An 18,952-nucleotide genomic window follows, 5' to 3' on the forward strand; every position below is an offset into this window, starting at 1 on the left:
CACGTAAAAGGAGTTCCTGCTGGCTGAATTTCCACAGCAGGACTTATTAAATAAATCCACAAACAAGAAAGTATAGAACCATTTCCTCCTAAGAACATTTGATGGGAGAGATAATTCACATAAATAAGAAGAACAAGTCTGCTAGGGAAATAAATTTTATTTTCAAGCTTACCAGAGGATATTTACAAACAATGGGGTGTATAAAAATATAAAAGTACTTGACAGTGTCATTTTGAGGCTATAAATTTTACATGAGCTTTTTTCTAGCATCACCATAGCACTATTGCTTGAATGAACGCAACTTAATTCATCTAGGGGTAAGGGTATTAAACACTGTAACCTACTGCTGTCAAAGTCTGCAGTAAAGGTAGAAAAAAGGGAATAAAAAACTCAGCTGTTTTTACTACTCTAGGAATTTTACTCATGATATAAGCCTGATTTTTTTGGTTTCTTGACTACTAGCTGCTTGTGGCTTCTCTTGTCTGGCTCCATAAGTCTGCATATGATCAGGCAATCTCCTCCAAAGGCCAACAGCATTATTTTTATTTTAATACAACTTGAAGAATAAATAGCTCATATAATATTTTGAAGCAGAGCAGACTTCATGGAGAGAGACAAAAGCCAGGCCTTCTACTTCATTATTGTCCCCTCCTTCCTCTATTCCTGTTGTGCTTTTTCAAGTGACTGAGCTGCTTTATTTCCTCCCTTAAAACAACACAAACAACAAACCTACAGGTAAACCTGAAGTAACAGCTCAAGTAAAAAATCTGAAGTTTAAAACCAAACTGTATCTACATATTACAGTTAGGATGGAATATAGCAATGGCTTCACTGAAATTTGGTCACTTGAGCACTGGAAGTTTTTCAGCTGCACTGCTTTCCTTGCCAAGAGCAGGCAAATACCAAACTACCAATGTCAGAGGAGATTGCTCTGGTTGCGAAGATAAAAAGCAATGCCTCTTTGAACAATCAGTCCTGAAACCCTCTCTAAACAGGGTTAAAAATCCAGAGCTCAGCCTTTGCCAACACAGACACCTACGAAATGCAGTGGCAGATAGATAAAGGGCAATGGGAAAAGAAAGAGTGAGTTAAAGACCAGACCTACCTGTGCGTACATCCTTCTGCAGCTGCCACTGACCACTGCCAGGTCACTGCTACTGCAAGCAGCTGCCAGCTCTGAACTAACCCTCTAACGTTTTAGGTATATCTAACAACTTATAAATCTGCTCACCTGTTTCCTTACCTGAAAAAAAAAAAAAAACAGTAGAAAGAAAGACTTATCTACACACAAACAAAAAAAGAAAAATCTTTGTAGGAGAGAGGAGATACCCGAAAGCCTCTCACTGCCTTTGCAGCTTAAGCCTATATCAGTATTTTAAAAATATTTCCAACTAAGCTCCAGTTAAGCAGCTTGGCACATCAGGGATGCATGCAGCCATCTAGCACCCTCCAGGAGCACAACACTGTTACCCCACAAAAAAAAAAAAAAAATTTCATTTTTTAAAATAAGACCAAAAAACCCTCTTCCATTTGCATTTAGCATTACAGCCTCAAACTTCTTTGAAATACCATTAACTTGAACTGTCCAAGGGAATCTTTTCCAAAGAACACTGCTGCTTCCCCTCTACTGTGCCACCACAAGTCCAATTGGTGGTTGGGAATCCTTCAGTTGAGGCAAGTGCCCAGAAAAAACTGAGTTAGGAGCTGCTTTTGGACTCTTCATTCAGCTCAAACAGTTCTGAGCACAGTAAAGAGGATGGGAGGGGCTGCAAGTTAAGGTGGGAAGGCAAAGTCCTTTCTCCTACAATCCAGCTGCCCTGGCAGAAGCAACAGCTGATGTACTATCCACTGTTACTTCTAGGTTTTGAGCAGAGTTAAAATAACAAGCTAGCAGGCTACAAACTAATCCTGATGTAAGTCCAGGGAACCTTCAAAAATTAGAAAAATATTAGAAGAATTTTAAAATCTTATTACTCAAAATGACAGAAGAAAGCTGCATGTATTTTTCCCTATTTTTCCACATCCTTCTGCTAGAAGCTGGTCTTCCAGAGTGAAAGATATGCTACATAAAGTCTTGTGTGCTCTCTGCATTATTTGTGTAGTTTTAAGGCAAAATGCCTTTGGTGTGTATCAATGATGTGCCAGCCTTGCACAGCAGCACACTGTTGTGGCTTATTGCTTTTTTTAACAGACAGAATAAAAGCCTAGCACAGCTTTGGTTGTCATCTCTTTAAAAAGTTGGCCAGCATTTCAAGGGGAATGTAAGAAGTTACAGGGTTTTCCTTTTTTTTTTTTTTTTTTTTTGGTTGCTTTCTGGAAGAAGTTCAATTAGGGCCAAGACACGCATATTTAACTGTCTAAACAGCAGCAAATTATTCCTTCATCTATGAAGCTGTATTCAACTAAACCACCATGTTTTGCTTTAGCCAAGGTATTCTGTACTGATTTCTTTATAGAGTCTCTTCACCATCCACAGTTTGAGAAACGGGAGATGTATCTAAGTAACAGAAAACAGTCCTCTATGGCCTAGTAAATAGGGATTAGAAAACTGTTACAAAACTCTTACTGCATAGGCTATGAAAAAACAAAAACCCTTGAAAAACACAAACCATTCAGTCTGTACACACTACACCTCAGTAATGGCTTTTATAGCCACCCAGCTCGGTGAAACGTTACCCAACTGGGCTCTGTATCCCACTGTCCAGTAACTTCTCAGAGTTAAAGTCAGGGATGGAGAAAAGTTTGCAGACAACAGTCTATTCCCATGAGGAATGGAGGATCCTCCAGGGCTTTACACACCAAACTAGGTGTATGGCATTTGGAAAGAGCAATAGCTGTTCCACTTTCTTCAGTTTCTGCCTAGAGTATCCTTCCTTGCTGCAATTTAGCATAATGAACAAATCAAGGATCTTCTTCCATGTCATCTGGATTGGGAGCCATAATGAAGTGCTGGGGGTACTCGAGGTTGTGCTCGTAAGCGTGTTCTTTCCAGCGTGCATCGTCGCTCTCGTGGGTAATGTAGCGCTCTCCAATGCGTGTTTCAAATTCTCTGAGGTCAAGCCAAGTCTGATAATCCTAAGGAGTAAAAGAGATTCAAGGAAGCAGTTTTAAAAAACAGCAGCACTACATTCCCACAGATAAATTTGCAGTTTGTGTCCATTTTTAGTGTAAATAGCCACGAGACACAACCAACAAGATCTACTAAAAAAAAAAAGCCCCAACATTGTCTACAAAGAATAGGTCAAAATTAAATAGGCTAGTATCTAAGGTCATCAAAGCAGCAGATAAACTCCATTCCAAACAAATCTTTTTTAAAGGGACTACAAGTTATGGCACACACCAGGCTGTGTGTCCCCTTCAGCACTGAACAAATAATGTTTGGCTCCATGCTGGTATCACAGGGCTCCATGCACTCATCACTGCCCACAGTCAGGAGGAAGCCAGGAGAGTAAACCCATGTTGTTGTCAGACAGAAAGGAAAAGGTGAGAGAAACAGTAAGACAAATTTCCCTTGAGGAAAGAAGGCATTCATGGATGGTCAGAACCCTGGAGCACATCAAATGTAAAGCTAAAGCTAGAAATGCTCAAGCATTCATGTCAACAGAATGTGACACTTGCAGTTTTCATAAGCCTCTGAAGGATTTCAGCCAAAACAATTATTCACCCATTATAAACATAGTGAAAAAGGCAGATGGGCTTACCTGTAACCATGGGTGACTAAGGGATTTGTCAACACTGAAACGTTTTCTCATCTTCACTTGAAGCAAATTGTTTATTAAATCAATGGCTGGCAAAGAACAAAAATTATATTGTTGAAATACAAATCACCTCTATCATTGTTCACATGCTGGAGTAGAAATTATTTTTTTATGTGTGAGTGTATCCTACGCTGAATACCTTTGTATTTAACCAAGCTATTTAGCTTTGCATATGTTAAATGTGGCTACAAAATAGGTATGGGGTAAGTTCCCCCTACTTTTGATGGAAACACTAAAAGCTGTACTGTGTTATTAATCTTTTTCCCTACCGATTTTAGTGATTTTCAGATATGCCTAAGAAGCTTGAGCATAATCCTGTGTTCTACAATAATATAGGTACTTCCACTATTGTATACTTTTGTATACGTCCTTCCACATCTGCCTGTGTATTAATCACGTATTAACCAAACATGCAAAGCTGCAGAGCTCTAGAGACCAGCTTTGTAAACTTCTAGGTTGTTCAGACCTGGCACGTAAATCTGTACTTCCAAATGTACAAACTAAAATTCCAGATCCAACTTTGAACCATTTCTGTGATTATAGTTCAGATAAAATATACCAGCATTCAGCAAATACCCACACATGAATTAACTTTCCTTTGGGACGTTTGGGAAATGTCAGATTACTTATCCCATTCATCATGCATGAAATTTGTATTTCTTGCTAAATCTCCTGACTCCCCTGACCTGAAAATTATCTAAAGCATTATATTCCACAATTTATCTTTCACAAATATACTTACCTTATATTTATCTACTTTGGCATAGTCAACTAAACTCAAACTATCAATAATTTCTACACTCCTTCCTAAATGAACCTTAATGTTTAAGCAGTTGAATGCATTAGCCACATACAATCTATTTTCTAATAGAGAAAATTAATTTCTTTACCTTCACTAGAAATTTCCTTCCAAGGATTTGGTGGGTACATAAATGCTGCATTTTGAATCTGATCATTGATATCCTCATCTTCATTAAACGGGAATGTGCCACTGAGGCTCACATAGACGATAACTCCTACTGACCACATGTCCAGGGAGCGGTTGTAGCCTTTGCTCCTGAGCACTTCAGGGGCGAGGTACGCAGGAGTGCCCACCACAGAGCGCCGGAAAGACTTCTCACCAATGATGCGTGCAAAGCCAAAGTCACACAGCTTCACCTGCAGCACATTTCAAACTGAAAAATCTCTGCTTGACTTCACACCCTTTCTGCCATCACTTAAACATTGTATGCATGCATTGTATGCAAACAGAACAAAACCCCATGTAAACCAGTCCATTAAGGTTTTAGGTTGCTGGGTTTACAGCACACAGATCAACCACGCTTCAGATCAAGACCTGAACTGATCCTGCACAGACTCAGGTCTGAGGCAGTTTGTGTATTACATGGTCACAATTGTGCAAGTAAGGAAAAAGTATCTTGATTCCAAACCCAGCTCATTTTCAGAATGGAATCCTCACTCTCAAAAGGCACAGAACCAAAGTTAAAAACACACATGAATCCCAGCCAAATCACATTCCTCTTAATCATATTCCTGAAGTTTTGGCTACACGGAAATCAAACAATGAATTTTAGCTTGAACTCAGAACCAGCCAGCTCTTGACAGAACATCCCAGTAAAATGCATTAACAGCCAGCACATGCACCAATGCTCAAATCTTCATGATCCTACAACAGTTCCTCAACTTGAACAGGGCACGCACTTATGAAGATAAAACAATCCAGACCAAGTTCAACATGTAACCCCAAGTCAATAAAAGCCCTCCTCAGAGTATAAGGAATAGCAATGCACTACAGTGCTCAGTGAGACAAGAGGAAAAAAAAGAGACTACTACAATACATGCAGTTCAAGTCATTCTAGAAGTCAGTTGAAATTCCCATAAGGCGTTGCTTTTTAAGCAGCAGTGTCAATATTGCTTTAAAAAACCCCCAATGAATAAGTAATGAAAAGTATTGTTTAATCTTCACTCACTTGAGGGAATGGTTCTGCTGATGCTAGTAGTACATTTTCTGGTTTTAAATCACAGTGCACAATATTCTTGAAGTGTAAATTCCTCAAAGCAACAAGTATCTACAAAACGAAAGAATGCTTTCAGAATATATTTAAGCAGATCAGAGGTGTCAAAAGACACACAGACTAACCAATACAGCAATTTCTATCAACATAGTCCTCAAGAACTAACCCATATATACTGTGCAAGTACTGTTTTTCCAGCTTACCAAGACTTGAAAACAAGGCGGTTTATTTTCCCCAACCCTTTCCCCCCTCCTCCTCTGTCTTTCTGAATGCTTACTGTTTTGACATTCATTTTTACATGTCCGTAATGTTATGTCTTGGGAAAGAAGGGCCAAAAAAATTAACATCATAAACATTCAAAGTTCTTTTCTTGTTTATTCAGCTTTCATTAGATGTGCAGCTCTCTATGCTGTCTCTTTTAAATAACAATATAGAAAACCCCTTCTCCAAATTCTCATCTTATAATTACAAAACCCAAATCTAGCCTTTCCTCTCAAAGCAGAGGAACTGACTGCTCACCTGAGTGACCATGAACTTAGTTATTCGTTCTGGAAGTCGACTTTTCTCACTGGAAAGAATCATCTCTAGCATATCCCCATGCAGCTTTTCCATCACAACAAAGACTCGTTCTGGGGTTTCAAACATACATTCCAGGTTCACAATCCCAGGGTGGTGCAAATTCTAAAACAAAGTAGCATAGGTACATCACTACAATAAAACAGTATGAAATAGCCTGAATTACACAGAAATGCTGACCACAAATAAAATAAATTAAAAAAAAACAACAGTTAAATAGATACAGGTGGAAAAAAAATCTGAGGAAAGAAACTAGCTTGAAACAAATGTCAAGCCATGAAATACACCAACTACTAAAGATAAATTCTTTAATACAATTTAGCTGCAATGATTAATTTTACAGTTGATGCATGTTCTGTACTCAAGTTACAGAGTGTAAGAATAATGCTCAAAGACTGAGAAGCCAGTAGTGGAAAACAGCAGAAAATAATACTGAGGAGTCAACATGGAGCCAAAGTATATGGCTTCAGTGGGATCCCCTACAGCAGGGTAGATATCACCCCCAAGTTATCAACTCTACCAAGGACTCAGAAGTTCCTGCTTTTATAAGATTCCCTCTTCCAAAAGGACTCAGAAATCACAGATGTAAATTTAAAAATAAATTCAGAACACTTAGACACAATACAAAATCTCATTAATGGTCTATTAAAGACAAAACTCCAACATGATTCCAAAATACTTTTATACCTGGAGAATGGCTACTTCATTACGAAGCTGACTTTCCTGTTTAGTTGGAAACCTCATCTTGTCAATCACTTTGATAGCCACATCTCTTCCAGTCTTCCTATGTTTTCCTAAACAGAAAGTCAGTGTCAGCCATCAAGAGGTAAAAGCAATTCATAGCTATTAAACATTACAGCAGAAATTCCTTTTTGGGGAAATCAGTATATTCTGTCAAACTTACAATATTACCATATTTATATTTAGAATTGCAAATGGTATATGAGTAAAAGAAGTGATCAACCTCCACAGGAATTCTGTACTTTAACCAGTTACCATTCTGCTGTCAGGTACACACACACTGACATTAGATGTACTGGGTGAAGTTTTTGGTTGTGCAAGGGACTTGCACATGAGCAAGTAATAACTACTCCACAGAATATTGCCTCTCCTGTAAAATCAACAGCAATTCAAGGCCAAAGTGAAAACAGATCTACACACCCACTGTAGTGGTTTCATTCTTTCATGAGTTCCACGTCCACAGGAAATTACACATCTAATACTCTTTGGGAACATGAGAGCAATTAGGTACCCCAAAGAACAGCAACACATTTAACACCTGAGGGAGTCTGCTGTGATCAAAAAGCTCTAAAAGGTTGTGGCAAGAAAAGGTGGTAAGAAAAACACCATGCTGACAGCACCACATATTATTCCTTGCTGCAACCTGCATCAGCTCCATGAGAAGCATTCTGCAATACACAGGGAGACTGTGTCCAGGGCTAAGTGAGGAGTTGTTCATGCTTCCCCAGCTTCTTTAAGTCACATCAGAGAGGTTAATGGGATCACACATGGCAAGGCCTTGGAAATCAGAGACATTTAGTACTAAACTATGACAGAACAGTAAGTCTGCACCAAAGAAAAGTGTCATTGTCCACTCAGTGAAGGGTTTGGAAGCCACTTTAGGAGAAGGGACGACACACACAGCTACAGGGCAAGTGGCACAGAAGGTCCTACCAGCACTGCTGTGGGGAGCCCAGCCACACCTCAGCAGCCAGCCAGACTCCCCTGCTGCTCCCTGGTCAGCACTGGGGCCAGGGCTTAGGCAGAGCACAGGAACTGCTCCACGGCTGTTCTGCCAAGCAACTACTGCACCTGCCTTTAACATCATCATGAATAAAGGGCTTATCTCTACCAGATAAAGGAAATTATATTGAAATGTAGCACAAATACAATCAATTACAAACTAGATGCAAAACACAGAAGGCAAATACTAGATTGCTAAAGAATGTAAAGCAAACCAACCCATCTAACAAAACACCTAACTATATAAGCTAGACTACAGCTAAAACTTGCCCATGAAAAGTAACAGAAAAGCAGCTTGAAAATTCCTTTTGTTAAACAAAACACAGCCAGCCAGTTTTCAGTACAAGTTTTACATCAGTAAGAAAATGTCAAGAGTAGTTTTTTTCTGTCTCCCCTTTTTCAGATCTTTCAAGCTAATCAAAGTTTGAAAGGAAAAGCAGAGGGAAACTGTTCTCACTGATGCAGGGAGTTGGACATCTATATCCTATAACTTTTGATTTGCAATTTTGAAAACATTTGTCAAGAATAGGGGACACAAAAAATACAACAAAAAATAAAAACCCAATCCAAACCCCACAACAATGAAAGCAACTTAATTTTTCCATTAATTGTTACCATTATTTCAGTATAACTACAAAGGTACAGATAAGCCAATATCAGAAGTTAACAGATCTAGCCTCTCCAAATACTAGCAACAATTATGCAGTGTGTAGAGCCAGCAAAACCATCATCTTTTATATTGTCTTTTCATACTCTTTCAGCTTGTGGTTTTATATTAAGAAGTAAGCATAACATATATATTTTAAGCCCTTATTCAGTAAAAAAAAAAAAATTCAATGAAAGCTTTTTGTAAGTGTTTACTACACTTACAAGCACTTGTAAGCATTGAATCATGCAAAACACCAAGCTGAGATTATCTACAAGGCTATTTAGAAAAACTGAAACCCAGTCATTAAGATAAGTGTCTGCATTTGTTAATTTCTATTCATAAGAGAGGGAGGATATTTTGATTCACATGACTCTTTAAGAAATAGAGGGGGCAAAAAACCTGACCTCTTTCAAGAGTGATGTAAAACCAGACCAAACTCTATTTCCACCAAGCAGTTCAGAAGTAATAAAGTATCTAACTACACAATTGGCACACAGAAAAATCAAAGCCACAACACTTCCTGATTAGAAAGAAAATGTAACAGAAGCAGAAAGATTACCACTTGTAAGTCATTACTTATGACTTTTTCTTTCTTTCCAGATTTATGGTCTGTGGTTTTCTCAACACTTGAAATATAACACGAGGTTAAAAACAAAAAAAAAGAGAGATAGAAACAGAGTTCATATGCATTTCTAGTATTTCTTCATTTTTTGTGATGACATACTAAAAACAAGTTATATGCTGCAACAGAAGGTTTTAAAAACTAGGTGATAATAGTAGACTTGAAACCTAGGGCTAACACTCTTGGCAAAGAATACCTCTTTCTACTTTACCCTGCTGACAGAAATTTGTTTGCATCAAGTATGCCAATAACATGCTTGCATCCATACTGTCAAACCATAAATTATGTGTTTTTCTAATTGCTTTTGGCCACATCTTTCACGTGTAATTCAAAACAGGTATAACTGACAGCAAATATATGACTTCTAATACTGTAAAGCACAGTGTTAGAATTTGCAATTTAAAAAAATCTTAGAACATGGCTAAATCGGATTGCTTTGTACTTAACTGCGGCCAAAAAAGCAATGCATATTCTAAACTGATTAGGATGCCAATGCAAATCTGTAAATGCAAGACTTTAATTGTAAGAAATACTGTACATAGAACTGCAGAGACATGCAGTAAAGTAATCCAAACACAACTTTTAACAAGATTAACTACACCTAGACATTCTAGACACAGCTAAGTAAGTATGAAAAGGATAATTTTATCAAGCAGACATTCTACCTTAATAAATGCATAACGGAACATAATGCAATTTACCTCCATATACAATACCAAACTGACCAGAACCCAGAACTTCATCAGCAAATATTTGGTACACAGAGCTGATATCCTAATGCATGAAAAAAAGAAATCACAAATATCAGGAGTCATTAAAATGTTCAGGATCACATTAGTTATTATTGGCTAGGCTGAAATTATATTTGGCATTAATCAAAATGTGTAAAAGGTACCATCATTACACTGAGGAGTGGGAAAACACAAACTTTTCCTGAAGAGGATCCACTGAGCTGCACCAAAAGCAGGGACACACACCCATAAAAACTAACAGCCATGGCAGGTAAGTAGGTTACTTCTGAACATAACATGGACTTCTTTACCTACAGTGCTCTGGTGCTGCTTTCTCATCCAGACACTGCTACTACCAATTACTTTGTAATACTCAGATAAATAAACATCACTGTAATATAATGCACATGACTCACCACATTCTCCTGGACCTGGCAATTTGAAACAGAGATGCTTAGAGACAATTCTTCTGCAATAAAGAAGATAAAGCCAAGTAAGTAAATAAAAAAGGCAGACTTTTTCTAAAAAGACTGGAAAAAATGAGAATCAACAAAAACCCTTTACTGACTTCCAACCCAGTATCAGTGAAATGATTTTTAGTGCTGTTTTGCAGAAACTTCATACTCTGGAATTCATCAGATAAATAACCCTGGGAGTTTTGCTGGGATTATTTGTCTTTTTTTGTCCTATTCCTGATTACAAAAACAGTAGAACAATACAAGTGTGTACACAATAGACAGCTGGAGAACCAAAAGCAATAGTAATTGTATCATAGTTCATCAAATGAAAAATGATTTTTGGTAGCAATAAAGAAAAATACAGGCAAGAGGAGCAGGTCATAGTCAAATGAATGTGGCTTCTTATCTTCTTTGGCACTAAGACATACAGAATTAATGCAATAAGAAAAGGAAACAAATCAAAGAAACCAAGTAACAGAATAATTGATAATTTAAAAGGCAATAAAGCCCATAAGATTAAAAAAAAAAAAAAAAAAACAACTTTGTTTCATGGATAAACTACAGAAGTAAATCAATCCTTGGAACATAAGGGCACATTCAGGAAGTGTAATTTCCAAGTAAATGTATCAGATAAAGAATTCTTCAGTCTGCAGCATACACTGACATGAATTTTTCATTACAGGAATAACACTGATGCACAGGCAAGAAGAGATATACCAAGGAAGGCAGGAAATACCCTTTTCTTTTGACTTTCATGGCAAAGTAAAGCATCTCAGACTAACAGACATCTAGCACTAGGAGTCTGTCTCTCTGAAGGCATTCCAAACACAACTGGATGTGTCCATGTGCAACCTGGACCCTGAGTTGTCAGTGGGGTTGGACTGGATGATCTCCAGAGGTCCTTCCAACCCTAACAATTTTGTGATATTATGTTAACCTAAAGAACAAAAAGAAGTAACTCATCTAAAAGGTAGCTAGAAAACACACTATAAACTTACTAGCAGTTCAAAAAGAGCCTTTATCATTCTAAAGAGAATTTAGAGAAAAAAGATGCCTGATTTTTGCCACCTGGGCTTTATCTCAAAGAAGAAATTTACCGAGAGAAGATAGGATCAATTAGTAATTCTAAAAACAAAATTCTTAAGGTCAACAAAAAACTGCTTCAAGCTAACTAGAAAATAGAGATACAGTTTTTGGAAGTGTTTAACAGAACACACTGAACCCTTGTCCACAGACAGCTACAGAATACAAAATAACTTGGAGGTAAAGAGTGAGTTATTCCTTCCAAATAAATCCATTTTTCTAGTGTCTGAAATGTGCAAGAGTAAGGGCTAAGAAGCAGTCACTTCTAAAGAAATTAGTAATGCCACAATTCCACACAACTTCTACAGCAGGTAGATTCTCTCTACAGCAGGCAGGTTTCCTTCTCATTTCAGCTCAGAATCACCCTACAGAATCAACCCACCCCAAACACCAGGTAAAAAGGATGGTGGTTAAAAAGGATTCTTTGCCATGGGTCAGACTGGAAGGACATCCTCATTTCTAAGTACCTCTGACCACAATGGGGTATATAATAATTAGATGATGCCTTGTGGACACTTTGACACTACAAATTCCCTGTTGCTGCAAGTATTTCAAGTGCTAGCAATGTCTCCCTCCTCCTTTTGGTCCTTTCATTTAAAAGCATGTATTTGAGACCTTTTTTTAAGTTAAAATCTAATTATCTTAAGGGCTCTTGAGATACATTTCATTACTCACAAAGTGTAGGAAGAAGAGGGATGAACAGACATTTTGTGGCCTTCTGAGAGTTTAAAAACCAATCTGAGTTGTCTAAAAAGATCTAAATACCACTCCCTGACTCACAGTAGTTTTCTTATACTCCAACAATCCTAAACATACTAAAATACTCCCTCTCAGCATCTACCAATGCATTTCTAGTCCCTACCAATGTCAATGGAATGTTTTTATTTATATCTGAAAAACTATTTATTTTGGAAAAATCAAGTATCTTGCAAGTCTATCAGCAACAAAATTCTCTTCGCTAGAAAGCAAAGAGAATTTTGGTGTATCTATATAGAGATAAATACATTCATATATATTTGAAACTAAAAATTCCATATCAAAAGTGGCATTTTATGTGTGTATAAAGCCAGGAATGAGGTACCACCTCACAGGTATGTTTCTCCACTGTAATTACATACCAACTCCAGTAGTGGCATTTCATAGTTTACTATTTTAGACCATTGCTGCATTAGCAGGAAGTGCCTTTACCTCACACTAGCATTAACATGTTCTTAACTGTTGCTGATGCAGAGTAGCCAGATATCAGAGACAGAGAATCTGATCTCAGAATCTACTGCAAAAGAAAATTTTTATGCAAGGAGATAAAGAGTGGCTGGAATTTGAAAGGAAACTAAAAAGTGTAAGCATAAATCTCAGTACAGAATGAGAATGAATGTTGTTGCAAGGAACAAGGAGATGTCTTAAAAGCAAGAAAATAATATATAACTTTAGTGGAGCCTTGATAATGAATATAATCCTATGCCAGATGAAAAAAGGGAGGGAAGGTACATAAAAAGAAGAACAGGGTATTTTTTATAACTACCCACAGCTTAGAAAAAGTTTTCTACATCACTGATGGTATTTACATAGCAACACTAACTACTTCTCTTCTCGTTAGCTATTGACATCTCATAGAATTTTAAAAATATAAACATATATAGGTACTAACATAAAAAAACCCCAAATTTGGCTCTTTCAAAGTGTATGCATATAATCTGAATATATTTATTTAGTTATGTATATTAGAAATATCTAATCTGTACTCCCTTCTTACGTCTGTGTGCATTCTTAGTGGTCCCACAATAAAACTCTGCATTGTGCATTCATATCTGATGTAAATCTGATTCTTTACTACTTTATGCTACAACGGATTAAAGGATTTGCCCACCCTCCACAAACCTGAGGGTCACCTTTTAGAGACTCATGGAAAATGATGAACCCAATTCAGCAGATAACCAACAGACAATACTTCACCCTAAACAAGCAGTGTTCCCAAAGGAATCACTACCATCAGCAGCTTCAGCACATGAACAAGAATGCCTCGTCTGCCTGCTTACTGTGATCTTTTCCTTGTCCTGCAGCAGTGCAAACGCTAGGCTGAGGAGTGACTGGCATCAAGGCCTGGCGGATGGCTTTCTCCCAGCCCTGAGCTACGTCAAGTCCAACTCCGGAGGCAGCAAGTACTGGACTGTGATGAGTGCTGCCATTGTTCTCCCCAACAAAGTACACCATCGTGTCAGTGATGATCTCAAAACAGTAGGGGTTGCTGCCCTGCACCACGTGTGAAAAATCTCGAGGCTGAGTCACCTGGAGAATTTCTGAAAGTGGAATCTCCTGAAGAAAGATATTAAAAATTAAAAAATGAAAATGCACATAATATTTTAATATACTAACACCCATAACTGCAAGCGTTGCAAAGAAACCAAATCAAATATATAAAAAAACAAAACACCAAGCTTCATAAATAAAATTGAATTGCGCATGAACATTGAACACCCGGTGTTCTGAATATCTATTTGCAAGCCTAGACAGATTTTCAGGCCCACCACACTTCTCTCCATAAAACTACTATTTTCTACTCAAACTACATTTATGTTCATCATGAGACACACCCCCACTACATGGGTAAGTGATGCACAAATAGAGAATGACCATTTTCCCCTTGCAGTTCATACAGCTCAGGCAGAGAAGAGCAGGACGGGGAGAAAGTGAAACAGTAACATTAAGGAGAGGACGCAGCTATACATGCTAATCAATAAGCACTGCTTTGTGCATTAGAATCATTTTGGGTAAAGATTCTCTTTCATACAGATATTAGCAGATATTATCTACATACAGATATTATCCTCTACCTGGTCAGTTTAAGACCATGGTACAAGAGTATGACAGAACAGATCTTAAGGAAGAAATGGTTTCACATTCACGCTAGGTAGAGGAGGACATTCCACATCCATGGGAAGGTGCAGGCGCATGTCACTTGCAAGAGCAGTGAACAAGCAGATGAACACTGGGCAGGCATTAGGAGGATAAGAGACAGCAGCTGAGATGAAGGGCAAATAAATGTAAAGGCAAAAACTGTGAATTACTCTAACAGCAAAGACAAACAATCAGATCTAAGCTGTTAAAACAAGGGGTGCAAGGGGGCAAGTGAAAGGACTAAAAGCAGTGACATAATGGAGCAACAAGCAAGGAACATATTTTACCAGCTGTGTTTTGAATGCACAGGGCAATACAAGTATCAGAGAGGTCTGAGAAGAGACTGCATTGGTCAAGATAGGGATGAAAAGGATCTGGACAAGTTTAGCTGGGTGTACAGAGAAAAGGCTTGATCTTAGAGATGTTATAAAGGAAGAAGCTGCAAGATTTGGACCACCACCTAAAGGCATAAGACAAGAAAGGGGAAAGTCCTGTTTACACATTCAAATGCAATTTCTGAATATTCCACCACCAAACACAATCCTACATTGACAATACACGAAGCTTCATTTATATAAACACAAGGCTATACAGTAAATCTTCCCGTAAATCTCGCTTGAAACTTTCAGTTGTACAGTAGGGAGTAATTGTATTTGAGGAATGTTGAAATAAAACATATAAGCATGCAAACTTTCAGTCACTACTCAGAGAACACAAAAATCCAAGCCTTAATTCAACTGGTGGCCAAAGAAATTCTCTGGTAATTCCTCTGGTGAGGAAAGCTTAATATGCCAGGTAATTCAGGAGAACAGTACATGCAAAAATGTAAGGAGAGACATACTCAAGGGAATTAGAGCAGGAGCTGCAAGCAACTTCTCAGAGTTAGTCGTGGTCCTTCTCACTTACAGGCTTTGGGCAACAATTAACCTGGTCACAGTTTTGATTCAAAAAGAGATGGGAAAACGGAGATAATACGTAAACTGCTCACAGTAGACTTCATATCTATAAAGCACTGAATAAATCAAGCAAAACATATTAGTCATCATTAATTACCTTGTAATATTTTGTTCCAGATTCATTTTGAAAAAGTGTGAGGCATTTGCTGTCCAGTCTCCAGTAATGTCTTTTTCTCTACAAAATGCACAGTACAATTACATAAGGAATAAACCTCTCATATGGCTTTTGCTATCTCATTATTTAAATTAAAAAATGCTTTAAATTACTGTGATAATAATTTAAAATTAATCTACAGTAATCTTAGACTAGAGAAATGAAAAAATAAACTTTGGGAATAAAGACTTTGTCTTAAGTGAAGAAGAGGCTCAAAACTTATTTCCAAAAACTAGCAAAAATTATCACTTACCTTACAGCAAAAGCAGTGACAACAGGAGTTACCTCATATAGGAAAAAACAGTTACTAGACAGGTTTTACTCCAGATGTATATTCTCACAAAATCTGAGTCATTTAAATTTAGTGACAACTGTGGGAGTCATGCTTTCTCCCTTTATGCCCTCATACCAACATTGCAAGGGTTCAAGCAGGGAGCAAGCCTAGTGTCTGTATTGCCTCTATATTATGCCCTCTATAATTCTTCCGTCAATATAGAGGCAAAACAGACACATTATGAGATTCAAATGAAAAAAATACTTTATGAGGAAAAAAACCAACCAAACAAGACAGACTACATAGCCCTTTGTTGGAAGTATCCACCAAAAAGAAGTCTCCCCGACCAAAAAGTAACATGGATTATCTGTTGTATATAACTGTCTTGTAATTTAAGCAGAAGAATATTCCTCAAAACAAGGAAGCTTTTAGAAAGCTAATATGGTTGCATGAATCTAAGTATCTGTAAGATACTTTGCTTGCACCATGCTCATAGAGTTAGAAAACCACTTCCATTTTTCTGGGACAAAAACCCAAGACCCTTAACCCTAACTTAGGATGACAAAGTTTGAAATACCATTCTATTATATTTATATTTTATAAACTTTGTCACATTAAAAGCAAAGCTTCTTTTTTTTTCCATATTTAAGCAGAGCTTAAATCACTTCACTCAGGGAGAAGCTAAGTCAACCTATAGGAGTTAGACAAAGAAAACTAGATCAGAAATGGATTTAACTAAAAGGAGTTCCCAGACAGCACTGGGACAATGGGTGAAAGAAACCAAAGGTGTAAACCCCTCCTTTCGACATATATGCTCTTTATTCAGTTGGGTATCAGGAAAGACTTAGGGGCAGAGGACTTAAGGAAAAGGCTGGTAACTTACTCAGGGGTTCAAAATCTCCCCCATACCCTACTCTGAGAAAGGATGGGACCAAGGTCAGAAAAAGAGTAAAGCTGATGACATAGAAACTTGTCATTTTAAAGAGTGAAACATCTTATTATCAGGGAGCACAAGAAACACACAGATCCTGCTATTAAAATGAACCTGTCTGGAACTGATAGGAAGCCCAGTTGTTTCAGGAATAGGAAACAGTCTGACATTGCTGAGAACGGAACAGTCAAGGGAAATAGCCGATGTTGTAATGCCCAATACGGAAGTCTCCTCCCATTAGGAAGCTCTGTGAGATCTTGTTTGGCTGACTGTCCTTTGGGTCAGGATACTTCATTTGACTGGCCTTTTTCAGTTGATGTCATCGAGGTGGCAGCCAGACTGACAGATGAAGAAAATCAAACTAAACTAAGTTGTTTCATCAGATCACTAAGGGGAGGCTCAAATAAAAAAAAAGTCCATGGGAAAACATACTGGTTGTGCTGAAAGTTTAAATCAGAGCTGAATACCAGGTCTGCCCTTAACAGTCTGCTACAACTATTCCCCTTTGTCTGCTACCTGGCCTTAGTTTTTCCACAGCCAGTTGATGACAATTGTGACTTTAATGTAGTCTTGGCTGTAACCACATCTAAAATACACTAGATACTTATTTTGGATTGTGATAAATACAACTAGGTACTAGAAAACTGTACCTTAAAGAAATGGCTTTTAAGGTAGCTTCACAAAGACTATTTACAGCAGTTAGTTTAGCTGACAATCACGAGAAGTGAAAACATTACAGTACAGAGCTGCCTATTATCACCCTTCAAATTGATTTCATCACAAATAACTTTGCTTCTTTAAATTCTCTAAGTCTCCTCCAATCAGATGCCACAGAGATAAAGAATGTAAAAGTATTTCTGCTGCCTTTCATGAACAGTCTCAATATATCATAATGTTCTCCATGAGACCTGGGAACTTCTTAAATTCATCCTTTTCATTCATCTACCAAAAAACAAGAGGATTGATTCACTTCCTCCCATCAGGCAATACTAAGGAACCCTGTTATTTTGCCTTGTCTTCCCCCTCAATACACAAAAATCAAGTAGCTTGCCTACTCAATTAAGGTAGCATTATTGGTAGCACTGGCAACAAACAACACACTCTTTTTGGGGGATGCTGGCATACCCAAGGACATACAGTCAAGCCACAACTTTTAGAGTGAATTGCTAGAGGAATTAAGGGTTCCCATATCTACACATAACTATTCACAAACATCTAGATCATTAGAATAATACTCTCAACAAATAATATTCTTATGAATTCCACCTTTTCACATAGTAGAATAGAAAAAAAGACACAAGTATTTAGTTCAACTACTAAAGAGAAAGATGACACAAACAAATTATTCTAAGTTACTTTCTCAGAAAAGCTGAAATACTACATATGCAATTAATTTGAGACAATGTAGAGATGCTTTTCCTTCTTAAAGGGGAGAAGGAAAAGTCCTGTTCAATCATCACATGAAGAATTTTGAACAAATTACAGTTTCTCCCTGGAACCAGATTTCTTTGTAATGAAGCTAAACTCTCACAGCTAAACTCTTTCAAATTAAACTCTAATCAGAAATATAATACACTGGTTTAGAGAAATAACTTAATTTAAGAAGAAACCGAAGTAACTGACCAGGTTGTCTCTACTAGTGTAGTGGACCATCCATCCTTCTTTCACCATTGTACTGCTCTTCCTCTTTGTGTGTTTGATTGACTGTACAACTCGCATGAGAGGAATATTATTGCTTGTTGAAGGACTAAAAAGAAGATACAACAGTTTAATATACAACAAGTTAAAATACAGCAATACTGCAATTATACTTGTTTTATGCATTTAGTCCATAATTTTCAGGAACAGACACTGTGGTTACAGTCCATAATTTTCAGGAACAGACACCTTTTCTTCCCGTGCAGATTTAGTTGATGGATGAATTTGAGCTCCTGCTAGGTCTCCTAGGGCAAGTATGGCAGTACTTAAGGAACAGAGAAGAAACACACTGGACTGAGGACACCTACAGAAATTATCCTCTTTCAAAACAATCTGCTGAGACTGCTGGTCTTTCATGCCATTTTACACCACAGAAATATAATTAACATCAGCATAACTACCATTTATT

The 18,952-nt window shown here is 37.6% G+C and overlaps 1 protein-coding gene across 3 annotated transcripts in view; it reads right to left on the bottom strand.

The window, feature by feature from the left end:
• Window positions 1-139: 139 nt before the first annotated feature.
• Window positions 140-18,952, bottom strand: part of PRKD3 (protein kinase D3) — a 43,917-nt gene continuing 25,104 nt past the window's right edge. For all 3 annotated transcript variants that reach the window (XM_059841369.1, XM_059841368.1, XM_059841370.1), the window contains exons 9-19: window positions 18,469-18,592; window positions 15,584-15,661; window positions 13,672-13,948; window positions 10,511-10,563; window positions 10,065-10,137; window positions 7,037-7,143; window positions 6,293-6,454; window positions 5,729-5,827; window positions 4,649-4,916; window positions 3,702-3,787; window positions 140-3,075 (exon numbers count right to left, since the gene is read on the bottom strand). In XM_059841369.1, the coding sequence (XP_059697352.1) occupies window positions 2,902-3,075; window positions 3,702-3,787; window positions 4,649-4,916; window positions 5,729-5,827; window positions 6,293-6,454; window positions 7,037-7,143; window positions 10,065-10,137; window positions 10,511-10,563; window positions 13,672-13,948; window positions 15,584-15,661; window positions 18,469-18,592 (1,501 nt within the window). In that variant the 3' untranslated portion in view covers window positions 140-2,901. The remainder of the gene's footprint in view (window positions 3,076-3,701; window positions 3,788-4,648; window positions 4,917-5,728; window positions 5,828-6,292; window positions 6,455-7,036; window positions 7,144-10,064; window positions 10,138-10,510; window positions 10,564-13,671; window positions 13,949-15,583; window positions 15,662-18,468; window positions 18,593-18,952) is intronic.

This window comes from Haemorhous mexicanus, chromosome 3, assembly GCF_027477595.1.
Source record: "Haemorhous mexicanus isolate bHaeMex1 chromosome 3, bHaeMex1.pri, whole genome shotgun sequence".
Classification (NCBI taxonomy): domain Eukaryota; kingdom Metazoa; phylum Chordata; class Aves; order Passeriformes; family Fringillidae; genus Haemorhous; species Haemorhous mexicanus.